The following is a 17,990-nucleotide window of genomic DNA, read 5'->3' as shown; positions in this document are numbered from 1 at the left end:
GCAGGCAGTCTGCAAGCTCTAACCTGTTAACATGGGAGCCGAATTAAAAACAGACACGCCACGCAGCTGAGACGCTTGCGCCACGCATCCAGTGTGTTGCTGGCCTAACGTCTCACGTCAAAAGAAAATCACCAGTCATTGGATGTGTCAATCATACATCAATTTAAATAAACATTAACATACAGTAATAATCATGAAATATTTTGATTGGGACTCGAGTGGACTCGGGCATAAGTCCGATTCCTAATATGTTCGAGTCCGAGTCAATACCGAGTCAAAATGCACACGAGTCCATGACAAGACCGAGACCATTAAAATACGGTCTCGAGACCGAGTCCAAGACCGAGTCCGAGTCTCGAGTACTCAACACTGAATTTAACCACTGATTTCTACAGCAAAAATCAATGTTATGCCTTCATTCTTTGCTTAAACATTCCGGCGATGTTATGCAAATCTCCCCACACGGTGACATAGACATGTGGGGACATGTTTAAACTAGGCGTTTTAGGGGGGTGTGGACGAGCCTTAACTTTTATAAATAATATCCCTTTGGGTTTGAGACTTTAGTCTTTGCCATTTTAGAGATATTATGTATGCACGAACAGCTTGTAAAAATCCAAAGAGAAAGGAAAACTTAAAAATGCATCATATGACCTTTTTGGGAATGACAGAACAAATAATGGTAAGTTTTAATTTCATGCTGATATTAAGTGCCTAATATCTCAATTTGTGTTTGTAGGTGCACATCCAAACATAATTACATGGATACCTCGCTATCAGAAGAGAGTGACTCTGCTAGCAGCAGCAACGCAGAGGAGAATCACTCCAAGACCGTTTACAAAGCCCTCTATCAATGCACAAGTCTGGAGTATGACTCTGAATTTGATGAGGAACTCTCTGAGAAAGATATTGAAGAACTTTTGAATACCAATCCAGATCTTTTCAAACACTGTAAACTTGTAATGGAAAGACCCGATAAGGCATATGCAAGGCCTGTCGACGATCCAACACTCTGCATCAAAATCTGTGGAAGAGAAAATGTGGGCAGGTCTTTGCCTGGAGATGAAGTCTGTGTAATGATCTTAAACAGAGAACAGTGTCTGAAGGAAGGTGAAGTTTTAAAAGGGAGGGTTGTCGGACTAATAAATAGAGATGAAAACTCCTTAACCTTCATCTGTAAGATGGTGGAGGGCAACCCAATATTTGTTACACCTGTTAACAAAAAAATTACCAGAATACGAATAGTTCAAACTAAGCCTGACATGGGCAAAGTTGAAATACGACAATACAAGTGTGGACGCTGGGAAAGAAAGGAATTTGTAAACATTGCTAAGAACCAAATGTTGAAAGTCAAGGTTATAAAATGGGAAAATGGGAAACCACACCCTCTCGGAGTGGTCACAAATGTAATTCAAGAGTGTGATGCTTTGGATGAAATGCTAGACATTGAATTTGGCTGTAAAGACACACCTCCCCCATTAAAACTACAAGAACCTGAAGACGATAAAGTTTTACACAGGAAGAATTTGTGTGACATTATCACTTTCACCATTGACCCACCTTCAGCTGAAGACCTGGATGATGCCATTAGTGTGAGAGAAATAAACTGTGATTGCTATCAGATCGGTATTCACATTACAGACGTCGCGAGTTGCATTTCCAAAGATAGCAAGCAAGACCAATTCGCTAGAGAGCGTGGCAAAACAATTTACACTCCAGAGAAGGGTGATGTGGCATTCTTGTTTTCAAGAGAGCTGAGCAATGACCACTTGAGTATTTTGCCTGAAAAGAAACGGAAGGCAATATCCTTGCTGATAGACATTGACAAGAAAACAAGCCATATACTAAACTTAGATTTTTCTGAAACCCTGATTATATCCGACAGACGGATGTCATACGAAGAGGCTGACCAAATTATTCAGAAGTACTGCTCGGATGACTCTGAGCCTCTGCGGTTCTCTTGCGTGGAGGATTGTGTAGCTGTCGCTTACCGTTTCTCCGAAGAGCACCGAAAGTGCAGGCTGGAAGATGTATGGCCGTTTGGGAGGCAGGCTGGGCAAAGTTGCTCTCATGCAATGGTGGAGGAACTAATGAATCTCTACAATAGTGCTGCAGCTGAAAAACTCATATCTACAGACGTCACACGTGATCTCACACCACTGAGGTGCCATGGGGAGCCAGACCCAGAACAACTTACTCATTTTAAGAAGAAATACGTTGAGCTAATTCACATGTCGCCTTACTTTTCAAGCATCTGTGAAGTAGATTCTGAACATAGTGAAGAGCATGTTTGGTCCAATCCACAATATGAAAATATGGAGCACAATGGCATATCTTTTAACATATTTACATCCATATTTCAAAAGATGGAAGAATTTGCAAAGAACAATGACTATTATAATCTAATGCAGTTAATTTCTTCAGATGAAATCCATCCGACACTTATCCCTATGGTGCGGGAGTTTCGTGACATTCAAAAGAAAGCGGTCATCCTTAGATCATGTTCCTCAATGGATTCCAGGTTGGGTCACTATGATTTACGACTGGATGCATACACCTGGGCATCATCTCCAATGAGGCGTTATCTGGACCTTATCTTGCAGAGACTTCTGCACACCACGCTTTCTAAGGAGAACCTAAAGCAAGCTGACTACACTCAAGTTGAGATCAATAGGTTCTGCCAAACTGGCATGGACATAGAAGAGAAGTATGATGCTGCTATGGTGTTGAGACTAAAAAGGGTTCAGTTTGAACCCAAAGATGTGGTTAAGCTGGCGGTGGTTAACCAGCTCACTCCACAGGGGCATGAATTCACAATATCATTCCCACTACATTCTAAATTAGACGTCATCAGCATCATGTACAAGCAACTTAAAGTTGTGGATCAGCCAAGATACAACAAGGAAAATAACTCCATGTATCTTCATTGGAAGAGAACAGTGTATTCATTCAGTGAAATATTCAAGAATTCATATCCGTTAAAGCCCATGAAGAATGTGACATCAGTGTCAAGCAACTTGTGGAAAAGACTGGTGTCTGCCATGAAACAGCAGGATTGGGTTAAGATTAAACAATGCCTACAAGACATGAAAAAAGGAGAGGATAAAGGAAAGGAAAGTGTGACAAGTAAGGCTTGTTCAACAGAACAACGCCATCATAAGGAACTAACCATGAAGCTGAAGTTGGGAATGGTTGTTCAGGTGCAGCTTGGGACTGAACTCAAAGATGGCTTTCCAGTTCCTGTAGTTCAACTTCTCAGTGTTAATCAACATTTTGAGATTTGTTTGGAGCATGCAAGAAACCCTATTGATTGTTTTTCCAAAACAGTGTGCAAAGCATCAAAGCCTTTCTATGAGAGCTACAAGGAGTACCAGAAAATCTGGAGCCAACTATGTCAGATAGACACCGCTTATAATGCTTTGGAAGAAAATAACAGCGTCATTTTAGAGGGTGTTCGTATAACATGGAATAGAGATGAAACCAATCTCCAAGGGTTCTTTTATCTGACAAAGACTCAGAAAAAACAGTGGTCTCTGGACTTTAACCTTAGTAACTGCTTCTTGTGCATCAGACTAAGAGATCAGAAACTGGAGAACCGTGAGAGTGATCCAAAACAACTGAATAGTATTGAAATTTTAGATCTGCAGGGTTCACTACCTTTTACATGGGTCGCACATGCAGTGACCACCAAACCGAAGAAACAGAAGAATGGAGACAATCAAAACAAAATAACATTTCAGATCACGAAAAGATCTATGAGTTACATCCCACCCAAGGTTTTTGAACAGGGAACAAACTTCACCATTGAGGTCATTCCCAAAAAAATTCCATATTTGTGAGTGATTCTTTCTTTCTTTAAATTTCAGATTTATACACAACTATACATATGCTAATGCAGTCTTTTTGCAGGGTTAGGGAACATGTGATTGAAAACTTAAAACGGGCTAATAACCTGGTGAAGAATGTCGCCACTAATCATCGACTCAAAGAACTGAATGCCAGTAAGTGCAGCAACATGGCAGTGCAGAAGATATGCCCAAAAATCATATTAAGATACATCTTCACATTCTAGTTGTTGTTGTTTTGTTATTAGAAGCAAATTACAAACAATATTGTATTCGTCAAGACTTGGAGTCAATTATTACACTTATACTACAGCTAACACACTGCTATTGTAGAGGAGTTTTTCACCTTTCCCCTCCTCTTCAGACTTGACGCACATTCAGATTGCCAGATTGACGACACAAGACACAAGAAACAAGAACGAACGCACTTGACGATGAATGAAATTAAATATGCTGGGTTTACCGTAAATTGGCAACCCAGGGTGACAAAATACAATTGGGTAAACTGGCAGTGGGCAGGTTTCACAAACCAAAACAGAGACTGACATTCCGACCCGGAAAGCACATTTTCAAAGGAAAATAACTGTAGCATTGTTTTTCAGATAAACATATACGTTAACCTGGCATGTTTCTTAAATATCTGCAATCATATTATGGTATTTTTATGCTTTAGTAGAGTCAAAAACTTACATTAAGCACCTTTAAAGGAACACTGCTCCTTTTTTTTTCTTTTTTTTTTAAAGGCTCCTTTTTCAACTCCCCTAGGGTTAAACAGATGAGTTTTTTTACGTTTTTGAATCCATTCAGTCGATCTTTTAGCACTTTTAGCTTAGCTTAGCATAGATCACTGAATCTGATCAGACCGTTAGCATCTCGCTCAGAAATGACAAACAGTTTCGATATTTGAGTTTCGATAAAACTTGACTTCTGTAGTTACATTGTGTGGTAAGACCAACAGAAAATTAAAAGTTGCGATTTTTAGGCTGCTATGGCTAGGAACTATACTATACTATATGCATAATATCACTGTGCCTGCTGCACCCATGGTACAGCATCACAGTTCCTTGATTATTATGCCAGAATGAAAGTATAGTTCCTAGCCATATCAGCCTAGAAAATTGCAACTTTTCATTTTCTGTTGGTCTTAGTAAATGATATAAAAACAAAAGAGTCAAGTTTTAAATAGAAAACATATTGAAACTCTTTGGTCATTTCTGAGTAAGATGCTAATAGTCTAAACAGACTCAGTGATCTATGCTAAGCTAAGCTAAAAGTGCTACTGGCAGACCCTCCAAACAGACCCATTGGCTGAATGGATTTGAAAATGGGTAAAACTCAACTGTTTAACTCTAGGGGAGTTGGAAAATGAGCCTATTTTCAAAAAAGTAAAGTTTTCCTTTAACACACGAAAATTACCATTAATTAAAAAAAAGGAATGAATGAAAATCTCGGCAATACTGCTTTGTCTGGTCTGGTTAATGGATGTCTTATGTAACTGTTATTTTAATATGCTGAAAACCCTCTTGTCTTAGTTCCATATGAAAATATCAAATTGGACGATCTGGATGAAAGCCTGAAACTGCCACGTCTGAATCAGAGCCAGCAGAAAGCTGTTGAGGAGGCTGTGAAGAAACCTTTCACAGTGATCCAGGGCCCACCAGGTACTGATTAAAATACTGCATGTAGTAATAATATAGTTGCTTTAGTAATTGTTGTCAAACTTTGTAAGGTCACGTTTTGTTTCAGTATTAAGCAATTCACTAAATTTCACAAACTTTCCAAACTGATATTTGATTTCTCAGATTTTCCATTGCAGACTCATTTTATTCACTGTTGTGAGTAGTGTGGGAAAATGCAAAAATAATCATCAATGCAAATAATCAGACTGATTTGCAGTGTTGGGAATGGAGATGTGTTGTGGAAAATGCTGAAGAAATTTACTCTTATGCCATATACATTCATCCATAGGTACTGGAAAAACAGTGGTTGGTATTCACATTGTTTACTGGTTTTTCAAGAAGAACCAAGACTTTATGGCCTCTTCCAAATCTTTCAAAGCAAACCCTGATCAGAAACCCCCAAAAAAGCCTGCCATCCTCTACTGTGGTCCTTCCAACAAGTCTGTGGACATTGTTGCAGGTGAATTGTGTTTGGTGGTCTTTTTTAGCATATACCCTAGTCTGATTGTTTTTTATAAGGAAGCCAGAAACTTACTGTATACAAAGCACAAATGTTTGGCCAGTGCAGTTCCATCATTCTTACTTTACTTTGGTGGTGATTAAACATAATTCCTTTGGGAACGAGAGTACCAAGTGTAATGACAAATAAAATCAAAACTTCTTTGATGTATTTGCATTTTCATGTATGCTTTGATTATGTTTCATGGTCTGTTTTACATGATAAACTGCACTTACATGACCCCATTGATCTTGTGTCTCAGAGCAGTTATTGAAACTGAAGGGAGTCCTAAAGCCTCTGAGAATCTACTCTGACCAGATGGAAATGCGTGTATTTCCCTATACAGACAGTGACCTAATGCTTTGCCGCAAATCCCTCCGGGATGAAAAACCAAAAGAAGAGCTCAAGTAAGAGCTACTATTTTGTACATGGGTTCAAAAGATTTTGGAGCCAAATTGCATGGCGGCAAATAATTTTTTACACATGATTACTAGGTGTATTAGTAATATCTGTAAAAAATCAGTTTCAGCAATACTTGTATTATATGCCAATAGTGACCATTCAAAAAAAAGTCTCAGTTTCCTTTTAGATCATTTTCTTTTGGTTTCTTAATTTTTAAGACCACATATAGTTCAATCCCAGATACATGGGGATTTCATTGAGCAAATTGTTGTGTTTGACCCATTTTACGGTAAGTGGTTGAAAACCAAATGGGTATATATACTCTATTTGCATATATGCTGAACATATTCAAAGATGAATGTCTGTACAACAAAAAATGTTGAAACTAGAAATGTACCTTTTATATATATTCACATCAAAAAATAATGTCAATATCTTGATTTTTGAGAAGCTAAATATTCACTTTTATTAAGAATAAGTAAAACATGGCTATTTAATACCTTTATTACACTTTGGAGTTTTAGAAATGTATATCTACAAAACTTATGGAAGGCATACATTATCTTTGAATGTGAAAGTGAAACTGTCTACCAGTGGTGGACGTTTGGATCCACATTACAGAAATCACAACAAATAGTGAGTGAATATACCCATTAAACATCTGATTTTGTTGCAGGGATATTACACTGATGTACCTTGTTCGTAAACCTGAGAAACCTTATTCGAAAGAAATTGAAAACTATGAACGGAATGAATTAAAAGAGGATGAAGTAGAGACGTGAGTCAAATTTCTGTATTTATTTATTTTTTTTACATTCAGAGGCTTGCCACAATCATGCATGAATATGAAAAGTAAGGTAATTTATTGTGAGGCATTAATAAAAAATCAGAAGAGATATATAACATATAAAGATAATCCAGAAAAATCAAGATCATCCTATATGAGATATTACTCTATAACACAGTGTTTTTCTCATCGCCATCATCATTCTGTTTATGTGGTGAATGTGGCTTTGCAGCTACAGGAAACTGTTGAAGGATGCTCATAAGGATGAGATTCAGAATTATGATGTAGTGTTGTGCACCTGCTCATCAGCGTTGAAACCCGAAATCCTGGCGGTCATGGATTTCCGGCAGATAATCATTGATGAATGTGCCATGGCAACAGAACCAGAGGCCTTCATCCCATTAGTTTCATACAATCCACAGCAGGTGAGTTCTGGGATGTCATCATCAATCAAACCAAAGAGATTCTGTCAGATGGAACAGACTTGTGCCATTTGCAATCTCTCCGAAGTTGCTCCCTGTTCCCCTATGTCATTTGGTAATTTTTTTTGTTTGTATGTGAAAAATGTAATTCCCTACACAGTGCCATCTTTATAATCCACAATGCACAAAATAATCTATAGAGCAAAAACAATGGCGTTGTTAAGAATAGCATAGCACATATATATTATGCACTGTATACATATGAAAAACGCTGCATGGAAGACTAAATCCCACAATGTAAAATATCAACAACATCCTTTAATGTTTCCTTGACAAATAATTTGTTCAGCATAGTTGGAATGAAATAAAATAAATGCAAAATTAATGTTTGATAATGAGATTATTCAACAAGAAAGTTTTTTTTTTTTTTTTTTTTTTTTTTTTTTTTTGCGTAATGCATATTGTTTCACATAGTTTTTTTTAACTAATAGGCAATAAACCTACCTAAAAAAAATTTATTAAAACAAAATTAAATAAGGTAATACACATTTGATGATTTATGGACAGATATGCGCACTAATCAATTCTGTGTAAGACATTTACATTTAGTCCTTTAGCAGAAACTTTCATCCAAAGCAATTTATAAATGAGGTCAATAGAAGCAATCAAAAACAACAAAAGGGCAGTAATATGTAACTGCTTTGACAAGTCTAGGTTAGCCTAACGCTGTGCATATACCGTGCAAGGGAATTATTTTATATAATAAATAAAAAGAAAAAAAAGTCAAAATAATAGACAATGCTAGTTTATTTATTTATTTATTTAAAAGAAGACAAGTAGTAAGAATAGAATTAGAATAGAGAGTCCTAGAGTTATAGGGTCAAATAAAAAAGGAAGAGATGTGTTTTCAGTCGATTCTTGAAGATGGCTAAAAAATGGCTCGGATTGAGTTGGGCAGGTTATTCCACCAGGAGGGAACAGTGAATCAAAAAGTCAGTGAAAATGATTTTGTGCCTCTTTGAGATGGCACTATAATGTGTTGTTCACTTGCACAATGCAAGCTTCTATAGGCCATATAAGACAATGTACAGTGTATAGCAATTGTATAGGATTGTAAGACATGCATCTTTTTATATGAAAAGTCATTGTCACAATTCTTTTTAGATTGTTTTGCTGGGCGATCATCAACAGATACGGCCAATAGTGCAGTGTGCACTCGTGAAAAATATGGGCATGCAGCAGTCTCTGTTTGAACGCTACATGGATATGGCCATAATGCTGGACACGCAGTACAGAATGGTAAAATAACTGATAAACGCACTAAGATTCTCCCTCAAATAACAATAGAAAACATTTAGTAAAAAGTCTAACAAAGATTTCATTTTGCTTTGGCGTTTAAAAAAATACACACATATGGCAGCATGAAGAAATTTGCAGGTTTCCTTCAGAAGAGTTTTATAAAGGAAAACTGAAAACTGGAGCTGAACGAGGACCCCTCTACCTGCTTAACAAGTACGGACTGCCAACGGCGATCCTGTTTGGCCATGTGGAAGGAAAAGAAGACAGTTTAGTTGTATCCACAGAAAAGGGCAATGAGATCTCAGTGGCCAACACCGAGGAGGCAAAGCAAGCTGTAAGTCTGAGACTAATGCTGCCTTCAGTTCACCTGAAGATAAACCATTACAGAAAAATACTCACAGAAAATACTAGTCATTTATCCATTTAAGAGGCTACAAGCTTGCATGAAAAAATTTAATATTATATAGTGATAAAATACCCTGATAAAACGTAAATTACACATTCATGTTGCTGAAAACTGGTTAAAAAGTGGATATGAAATTGCTAAATATTATTATATCACATTGTAAGCAGGAATTTATTTAGGAGAACGTGAAGGCAGCAAGAGTTGTAATTATGAAACATATCACTCTCACTCAGTGCATCATATTCCCAGTATTGCATTTTCACCAGTATTGCATTTTCTTTCCCCCAGGTCCATGTGGCGTGTCTGTTGATTAATCAGTCACGTGTGGCACCTGAGCATATTGCAATTCTGACCCCTTACAACGCACAGGTATCAGAGATCAAAAAGACAGCAAAGAAGAAGGGTATTGGAAATGTCACTGTTTGCACAATTATGAAAAGCCAAGGTGTGTTATTCTGAAAATTCTAATTAAAGTCTCTCTATTCAGTCTTTATTTACATTTTACCTTACATTTAAGAAAGCTTTTATTTGGTTGTATTATTATTATGCATGTTAAGTTTAGTTTTAAATGGTTTTCTGTTCTCTCTGTAAGTGCCTTTATTGGATTTGAGACTCCTTCCCACTCTTAAGCTTTGTTTCTGTCAATAACGATTGGCAAAACAGAACAGAACGTTTAATGCTCTGAATGTAAATTGCTGTGTACAGGAAGCGAGTGGCCGTATGTGATCCTCTCTACTGTACGCTCCTGCTCTATATCTGATATAGAAAGCGACAGACCAAGTAAAGCCTGGCTTGGAAAAAGACTTGGATTCATCACTGATCCAAATCAGGTCAATGTTGCCATAACTCGTGCACAGGATGGACTGTGCATTCTGGGTAAGCAGTGAATTTTTTTTCACAGTGACCATAAAATTCCACATTAAAAGATAATGTAATTGTCTCATGAATCAAATGATCAAATATTGAATTCTAGATCTTTCCTCACTACTGCAAACACGTCATTTTCACCAAAAACTAAATAATATGAGTTTGTTTCTTCATCAGAACAGATTTTGAGAAATGTGGAGTTATATCACTTGCTCACCAAAGGATCCTCTGCAGTGAATGGGTGCCGTCAGAATGAGAGTCAAAACAGCTGATAAAAAAATTAAAATAATCCACAATTAATGATGGATTTGTTTCTTACAAACACGCAGAGTATTACTTCATTAGATGTTAACTGATGGACTGGAGTGGTGTAGATCATTGAGATGTCTTTAACAGCTGTTCGGACTCTCATTCTGACGGCACCCATTCACTGCAGAGGATCCATTGGTGAGCAAGTGATGCAATGCTACATTTCTCCAAATCTGTTTTGATGATGAAACAAGCTCATCTAAATCTCGGATGGCCTGAGCGTGAATACATTTTCAGGATTTTTTGGGGGTAAACTTTTCCTTTGATGTTTTACAAACATAAAGCGACACAATACTTTTTCAAAACCTAGATCTATTATTATGCCATTTCAAACTGAACAAGCTTCTTTTTGTGATTGTTTTGCTCTAAAAGTTTGTGTTATGTTTCTGTCAAATAAAAGCCATTTGGTTTGCTGTCTCATATAATTCGATGTCATGCAGTCATTTTTTACATGTGGCTGAAGTGTCCAGAGGTCCTGTGGACAAGTTCGCTCTAAATTTTCATTCCAGCACTTATGCGCACATATGTAACATCCCGTTTTTTGTTATCTTCTAGGTAATAGTACCCTGTTGAGATGCTGTGAACTTTGGAAAAGACTCCTGGATCACTATTACAGAGCGCACTGTGTGGTGAATCCAGCTAGTGACATTAAGGTCAAAAACAGAGGAGAGTGACGTTCTCACTGTAAGTGCTTCACATGGAGCAGGTGTCTGGTGGATTCTCTGGCCTTCATTTTATCTTATTCAGATATTAGGAAACCAACACAATCTCAGGGCAAAATCTTACGTTTTGGAAAATTGGTGGATAAATTGTATTAATTCATATGGTCTAATTTTATATGATTCGGTGACAGTTATGTGTAGATATGGACCTTCATGCTTTCGTTTTCATACTAGTTCTGTGCAAATTCATATTAAATTTTTATGTTTTAACATGAGGAAGCACATGTTTCTGAAAGGGTCAAAGCACTATTCAACAATTAAAAATACAAGCACTCATTGGTGTACCAATCAAAACCTAAAATGAGAATGCTTAATGCTAGTTAATTAAAAAATCTAAATGGAATTCAAATTAAAGTAACCAATAGATTGCAGAAATGCAGAGTAAATTAAATGAAGTGCATCTGAATCATGGTTTTGATTGGTTTTGATTGTTTAATCATTGATGATTATTTATAATTAATAAATTAATTTTCTTTTTATGGACCAGTGTGGATTACTTTTTTTACTTTAATTCCATTACCTATTGAATTTCTTTGAATATTAAGTTTCAGTTTGAATATGTTCTCTACATTACTTAAATGTGAGCATGCTAATCTCTGACATAATATACTGTACATACATAAGGCTATTGACAATAATTTGGAGTAATTTATCCATGCTTTACTGAGTGGGATCTGTTTTGTGAATGTGTGACCCTTTTGCAGAAATGCACCATTCAGGGGAAATGTTTCTATTTTTCAGTCACCAACTAAAGGTAAAAAATAATTTTGTTTGGTTTTGGCATGATTGGAGTTTTTTCATTTTGCTTTTATATGTTATTTATTGTTCAAACTATTTTAAATGTGTTTCAATTTTGCTATAGTGGGTGTCTAATGTAATCTTTTCCTTTCTGCTCTTGCTGAGAGGATGGAGCCTCATAATTAAGCTCTTACTAGGCATACTAGAAACTTCCAGGCAGGTGTGTTGAGGCAAACTGGAGCTAAACTCTGCAGGAGTTGCAATTCTATTATTTTTTCTTTTGGCAACAAATTAGTTACTGTCAGACACAGACGAGGACACAGAGGATTCAGTGATAAGGTAGTTTAATGTGAATCAGAGGTTTCAGACACAGGTGAATCTTGACATGTGGATAGAACGATGACAACACAACTTCCCTTATGGTGAACGGTGATCCAGATGGTGCTCAGATGAAGACGATGGGAACAGGAAGACTGACGAGGATGAAGAGGGTTCAAGAGTTCAGGTAGGTTTAATAATGGCGTTCAGGCAAGTGAGGAGATCGGTGCAAGACCAGACGATGAGTGATGGTGACTGATGGCTTTATAAGTGGTTCTGGTGATGATGCACAGGAGTTCAGAATTCGGGTGATTGGGGACGAGTGGGTGTGCCGTAAGTGTCCGATTCCGGGAGTGTAGAAGGTGTGGCTGTGACAGTACCCCCTACTCCACGGGCGGCTCCTGACGGCTGGGATCTTGTGCGACGACGGGGTCTACCTCGGCCACGGGGAGCGGGGCGGTCTGGATGGTCTTGATGAAAGTCAGTGAGAAGGCTGGGGTCCAGGATGTCGTTACGATTAACCCAGCAACGCTCCTCCGGGCCGTAGTTTTCCCAGTCCACAAGGTACTCCAGTTGAGGACCCCGTCGTCGAGAGTCGAGGATAGCTCTCACCCGGAAGATGTCGTTGTCGTCTTCGATGGCCGGAGGAGGAGGTACGGCATCATCACCAGGTTCTGTGGATGAAGGAGACAAAGGTTCAGTGAAGGGTTTGAGGAGTGAGACATGGAATGAAGGTGAGATACGGTACTGTGCAGGGAGTTGGAGTCTATAGGTCACTTCGTTCAGTTGCCGTTCAATAGTGAATGGTCCGATGTATCGGGGACTCAGCTTACGGCAGGGCAGTCGGAGGCGGATGTCCCTCGTCGAGAGCCAGACTTGTTGTCCAGGTTGGTATTGCGGCGTGGGTCCTCGACGAGCGTCCGCTTGCTCCTTATGCCTCCGCACTGCCCGCTGGAGATTCACGTGAGCCGAGTCCCAGACCCTCTCGCTCTGTCGTAACCAGTGATCTACCGCTGGGACCTGCGAGGGCTCACCTGACCATGGGAAGAGCGGAGGTTGGTATCCAAGGACACATTGGAAGGGGGTGAGCCCGGTGGTAGATTGCTGGAGGGAGTTCTGAGCGTATTCGGCCCAGGGTAGGTACTGGCTCCAACAGTCCTGGTTACGGTGGCAGTAAATCCTCAGGAACCTCCCCAGCTCCTGAATCTTACGCTCCGTCTGGCCGTTGGTCTGAGGATGGTATCCCGAGGAGAGACTGACGGACACCCCTAGAAGACGGAAGAAAGCTGACCAGACTCTAGAGATGAATTGGGGGCCTCTGTCGGAGACGATATCTTCTGGGATGCCAAAGTGACGGAAGACGTTGTGGAATAGTGCCTCTGCCGCTTCGAACGCAGTGGGGAGTCCTTTGAGAGGGATGAGTTTACATGATTTTGAAAACCTGTCGACCACTACCAGTACACAGGTGTAGCCTTGAGAGAGAGGGAGGTCAGTCATGAAATCAATGCCGATATGGGTCCATGGACGTTCAGGAATGGGCAGAGGCACCAGTTTACCTTCCGGGAGTCTTCTAGGGGTGTCTGCTATGGCGCAGACGGAGCATCCTTTGAGGTAGCGGACCGTATCCAGAGCCATCGATGGCCACCAGTAACGCTGTTGTAGGAGCGAGAGGGTCCGCCTCCTGCCTGGGTGTCCAGAGCCCGGAGAGGTGTGAGCTAAGTCCAGGAGGGTAATCCGATGTTGAGGGGGGATGAAGAGTTTCCCTTCTGGACCTCCCGGCGGAGCAGGGTGTTGAAGGTTTTCCTGTGCAATCAGATGATCAATACTCCACTGGATAGGACTAACTATCATGGCTGGAGGGAGGATTGGTTCTGGAGATTCGGGTTCGGGATCTGCTTGATGAAGACGGGAGAGGGCGTCGGCTCTATTGTTCTGGGAGCCAGGGCGATAGGTGACCTTGAAGTTGAATCTCGTGAAGAACAAGGCCCATCTAGCTTGGCGATGATTCAGTCTTTTGGCTTCACGGAGATATTCCAGGTTCCGGTGGTCGGTTACCACCTCGAAAGGGAACTGGGCTCCCTCCAGCCAGTGACGCCATTCTTCCAGAGCCAGCTTAATGGCCAGTAGTTCACGGTTACCGATGTCATAATTCTGCTCCGCCGGGGATAGCTTCTTCGAGAAGAAGGCACATGGATGGAGTCGTGGTGGATTCCCCTGCCGCTGGGAGAGGACTGCTCCGACCCCGGTGGATGAGGCGTCCACTTCCACGATGAACTGTTGGCTGGGATCAGGGTGGATGAGGATTGGAGCGGTCTTGAAGGCTTGTTTGAGCAGGTGGAAAGCTTCAGTGGCCTCGGGGTTCCAGGACAGAGACTTGGGCCGGTTCCGGAGGAGAGAAGTTAGAGGGGAGCTGAGTAAACTGTAGTCCTTGATGAATCTTCGATAAAAGTTGGCAAAGCCCAGGAAGCGTTGAAGTTCTTTTATGGAGCCGGGTTGAGGCCAGTGTGTGATGGCGTCCACCTTCCCCTGGTCCATCTTCACGCCACATGGGTCGATGATGTAACCTAGGAACTGGACTGAGGGCGTATGGAACTCACATTTTTCGGATTTGAGGTAAAGGTGGTGTTCCCGGAGTTTTCGGAGTACGAGGATGACATGATGGATATGTTCTTGCTTGGATGTGGAGTAGATGAGGATGTCGTCGATGTAGACTAGGGCTGTAGTACTCGAGTCCGGTCTTGAATTTGCACTCGGACTTGTCTCGGACTTGGCCATTGGACTCGCCAAGTCTTCTAGTTGGTCTCGACCGAGTCCAGCAAAAAAATTAAATAAAAAAATTCTCCTTCAAACCAAAACCACATCTGCATGATGTCGCGACTGAAAACGTGTGGAAAACGCTAGGCGCGCCGCTCTCCTTATTTCCAAAGCACTCTGTAGCCTGCGCTCGCGCTCCAGTGGCGTCTGCTGTTGCTGGGCAACCATGACCCGCTCTTCATGATGACGCAGAAGTTTCAGCAAAGAATAAATGGAATTCCAGCACTTAAAATCACTTGCAGTAGCTCTGCTAATAGATTCATTTAAAAAATGGCTATCCTTGTACAACTATGATCATCTGTTTCTCCATCTTGCCTTAGCTTTCAGTATTGTTCCGGGAAAGGATGTGCATGACCTTGGTGCACTTACTGCGACCTGAAAAGTTTAGATGTTTCTAATTTAATTTTCTACCTGTTAGATTGTGTTTTATTTACGTCTACACCTAGATGGCCTTTTTTTTTAATCAATAAACGCGTATTAATGTATAGCCTTATGCAACAATTACATATGTAAATTTTAAAAACTTTATATATGACATTACATATTTACATTTTCATGTAACAGCCAGTATTTGTATCTGTAACAATCACAAAATTTTTCCTATCTGCATTCGGATACAACATCGTACAGTTACTTGATAAGACTGTTATGACTTTTTATATATTTTTTCGTAGTTATCACTGAACAAGTATGTCGTGTTAAACTGAAATAATTATTAATTTCTAAAATAATATTTATCATGCAAGCAGAGAGATGTCATGACAAACGTGTCATAGTGATCGTTTGAACACGACTGAATCCATTCAATGCACACATTCTCATTACGCAGAACACTTTAAGCGAGTCTTAATGTTAATGAACTTCACTAAACAGATGTGTGTGTTCTTCGCAAACCAGCAAAAGGTAAATATGCAAACATGTAGGACAAGTAGACAATGTATCCGTATCGAAGCTGATTATTAGCCTACTCTTGAGAGAGAACTGGTTTGGTTTTTGAGAGACTGAGACGCGCAGCGCGGCTGTTTGATTGGTGAGCGCGCTGTGTTTATTCCATTCATTCGTATCATATCGTGGCCTAAGCTTTCAATATTTGCCTTTTAAATATATACAAATAATATAACGTGTAGCTATGATGTATTATTATAGGTAAAATTACTCTTGCACTGATTTCTGAGAGATGCACAGAGAGGCGACAACAATGCGGTGTTTGATTTGCGCTCTTTTCACTCATAAAGTTTACATTCATTCACTTCTGGCGCTGATTCCCTGGCTCACCTGTTATCTAGCAAACACCAGACTCTGTCAGCTTCAGCCGAGTATTCAGGCAGAATTATTCCTTGAGCGTTATTCGTTTTTTAAGCCATTATTCGTGCCATTCCGAATAAGGTATTCGGCTTCAGGCACAACCCTAATTATTACATTACATATTTTATTTTTACATGCAACATAGATAAGGTCATATAGTAACAGCTCCACGCAATATTGTAATTCTAAAATTCACGTCGTACTTGCAAACACTTTGTGTGAATTATGGTTAATGCATGCTGGAGTAGTCGATTGTTTCCGACAGAGCTCGACTAGTCTATGCAAGCACAAGCACAGTATGACAAAAATTTCGCTGTATTTATGTGCGCATGCCCAGTAGAGCCAAACGTATCCATTCTAGCCTTGCTGCACGCATTTGTCATATCCCGAGCTTTGCGTGTGTCTGTGCACTGTGCCAAGGCATCTGTCATATACATTTTTGACCACAGATATAATGTCAACAAAAAATAAAGTACATACAAATTATTTGACCTTACAGTTCCAAACTTTGTTTGTTTATCCAAGTTTAGCTCCCAGGGTCGAACTGGGGGTAAAACCAGTACTCATTAGCAAGGCCCCAAAGGAAGAGAGGGCCCTTGAAAAGTATGAATCTAAAATATATATTTTTTTCCTGGATATTTTCATGGGTGGGGGCCATGGGGGCCCATCAGGACTGCCTATGCATAGGGCCCAGGATCTTGTTTAACGCCCCTGTTAGCTTTAACCCTAATTATACACACTTGAATCTAATCAAGCTCTTACTAGACACACTAATCTTCCAGGTGTTTTAAGGCCAGTTGGAGCTAAACTTTTCAGGACATTGGCCATCCAGGATGTAGTTTGGAGACCCCTGTCCTACAGAGTTGTCACTTTGCACATGCTTTTTGATCATTACAAATAATAATGTAAAATTATTTTCTTAGAATAGGAGATATGCTTTCTCTCGCATCACAAACATTATCAGTAGTTAAGTATGTGGTCTTGAAGAGGACCCTTTTTTCTTTCATTTGGACTCGGTCTTGGACTTGGACTCGAAACTTTTGGACTTGGACCTGACTTGGACTCGAACCTCTTTGGACTCGGTCTTGACTCGGTCTCGACTAGTCCTGGACTTGGACTTGACTTGGACTCGACAAAGCCGGACTTGACTACAGCTCTAATGTAGACAATTACGAACTTGTTAAGGTAATCTCTGAAGACTTCATTCATGTAGTTTTGGAAGACGGATGGACTGTTGGATAACCCATACGGCATGACCCGGTATTCATAGTGCCCGGAAGGAGTGATGAAAGTGGTCTTCCATTCGTCCCCCTTCCGGATGCGGATTAGGTTGTAGGCGCTCCTCAAGTCCAGTTTCGTGAAGATCCTGGCTCCGCGTAGTTGTTCCAACGCCGCTGGGACCAGGGGAAGAGGATAACTGAATTTGACGGTTTGTGAATTGAGGTGGCGATAATCGATGCACGGCCTCAAGCCTCCGTCCTTCTTGGCCACGAAGAAGAAGCTGGAAGCGGCAGGGGAAGTAGATGGTCGGATGAACTCCTGAGCGAGGGCTTCCTGTATATACTCCTCCATGGCCTT

The 17,990-nt window shown here is 40.2% G+C and overlaps 1 protein-coding gene across 1 annotated transcript; it reads left to right on the top strand.

Annotated features, from left to right (window-relative positions):
- Positions 1–761: 761 nt before the first annotated feature.
- On the top strand, positions 762–11,545 carry LOC128017537 (helicase with zinc finger domain 2-like). Its single transcript, XM_052602942.1, has 12 exons — positions 762–3,835; positions 3,910–4,001; positions 5,351–5,506; positions 5,814–5,984; positions 6,286–6,430; positions 7,102–7,203; positions 7,445–7,637; positions 8,799–8,933; positions 9,055–9,267; positions 9,628–9,784; positions 10,045–10,215; positions 11,071–11,545. Exons 1-12 carry the CDS (start codon positions 762–764, stop codon positions 11,187–11,189), a joined length of 4,728 nt encoding a protein of 1,575 aa, XP_052458902.1. The 3' UTR covers positions 11,190–11,545.
- Positions 11,546–17,990: the final 6,445 nt, after the last annotated feature.

This window comes from Carassius gibelio, chromosome A7 (genome assembly GCF_023724105.1).
Source record: "Carassius gibelio isolate Cgi1373 ecotype wild population from Czech Republic chromosome A7, carGib1.2-hapl.c, whole genome shotgun sequence".
NCBI classification, from domain to species: domain Eukaryota; kingdom Metazoa; phylum Chordata; class Actinopteri; order Cypriniformes; family Cyprinidae; genus Carassius; species Carassius gibelio.
Note: the sequence above shows the minus strand (reverse complement) of the source record. Positions and strands in the feature narration are given on the sequence as shown.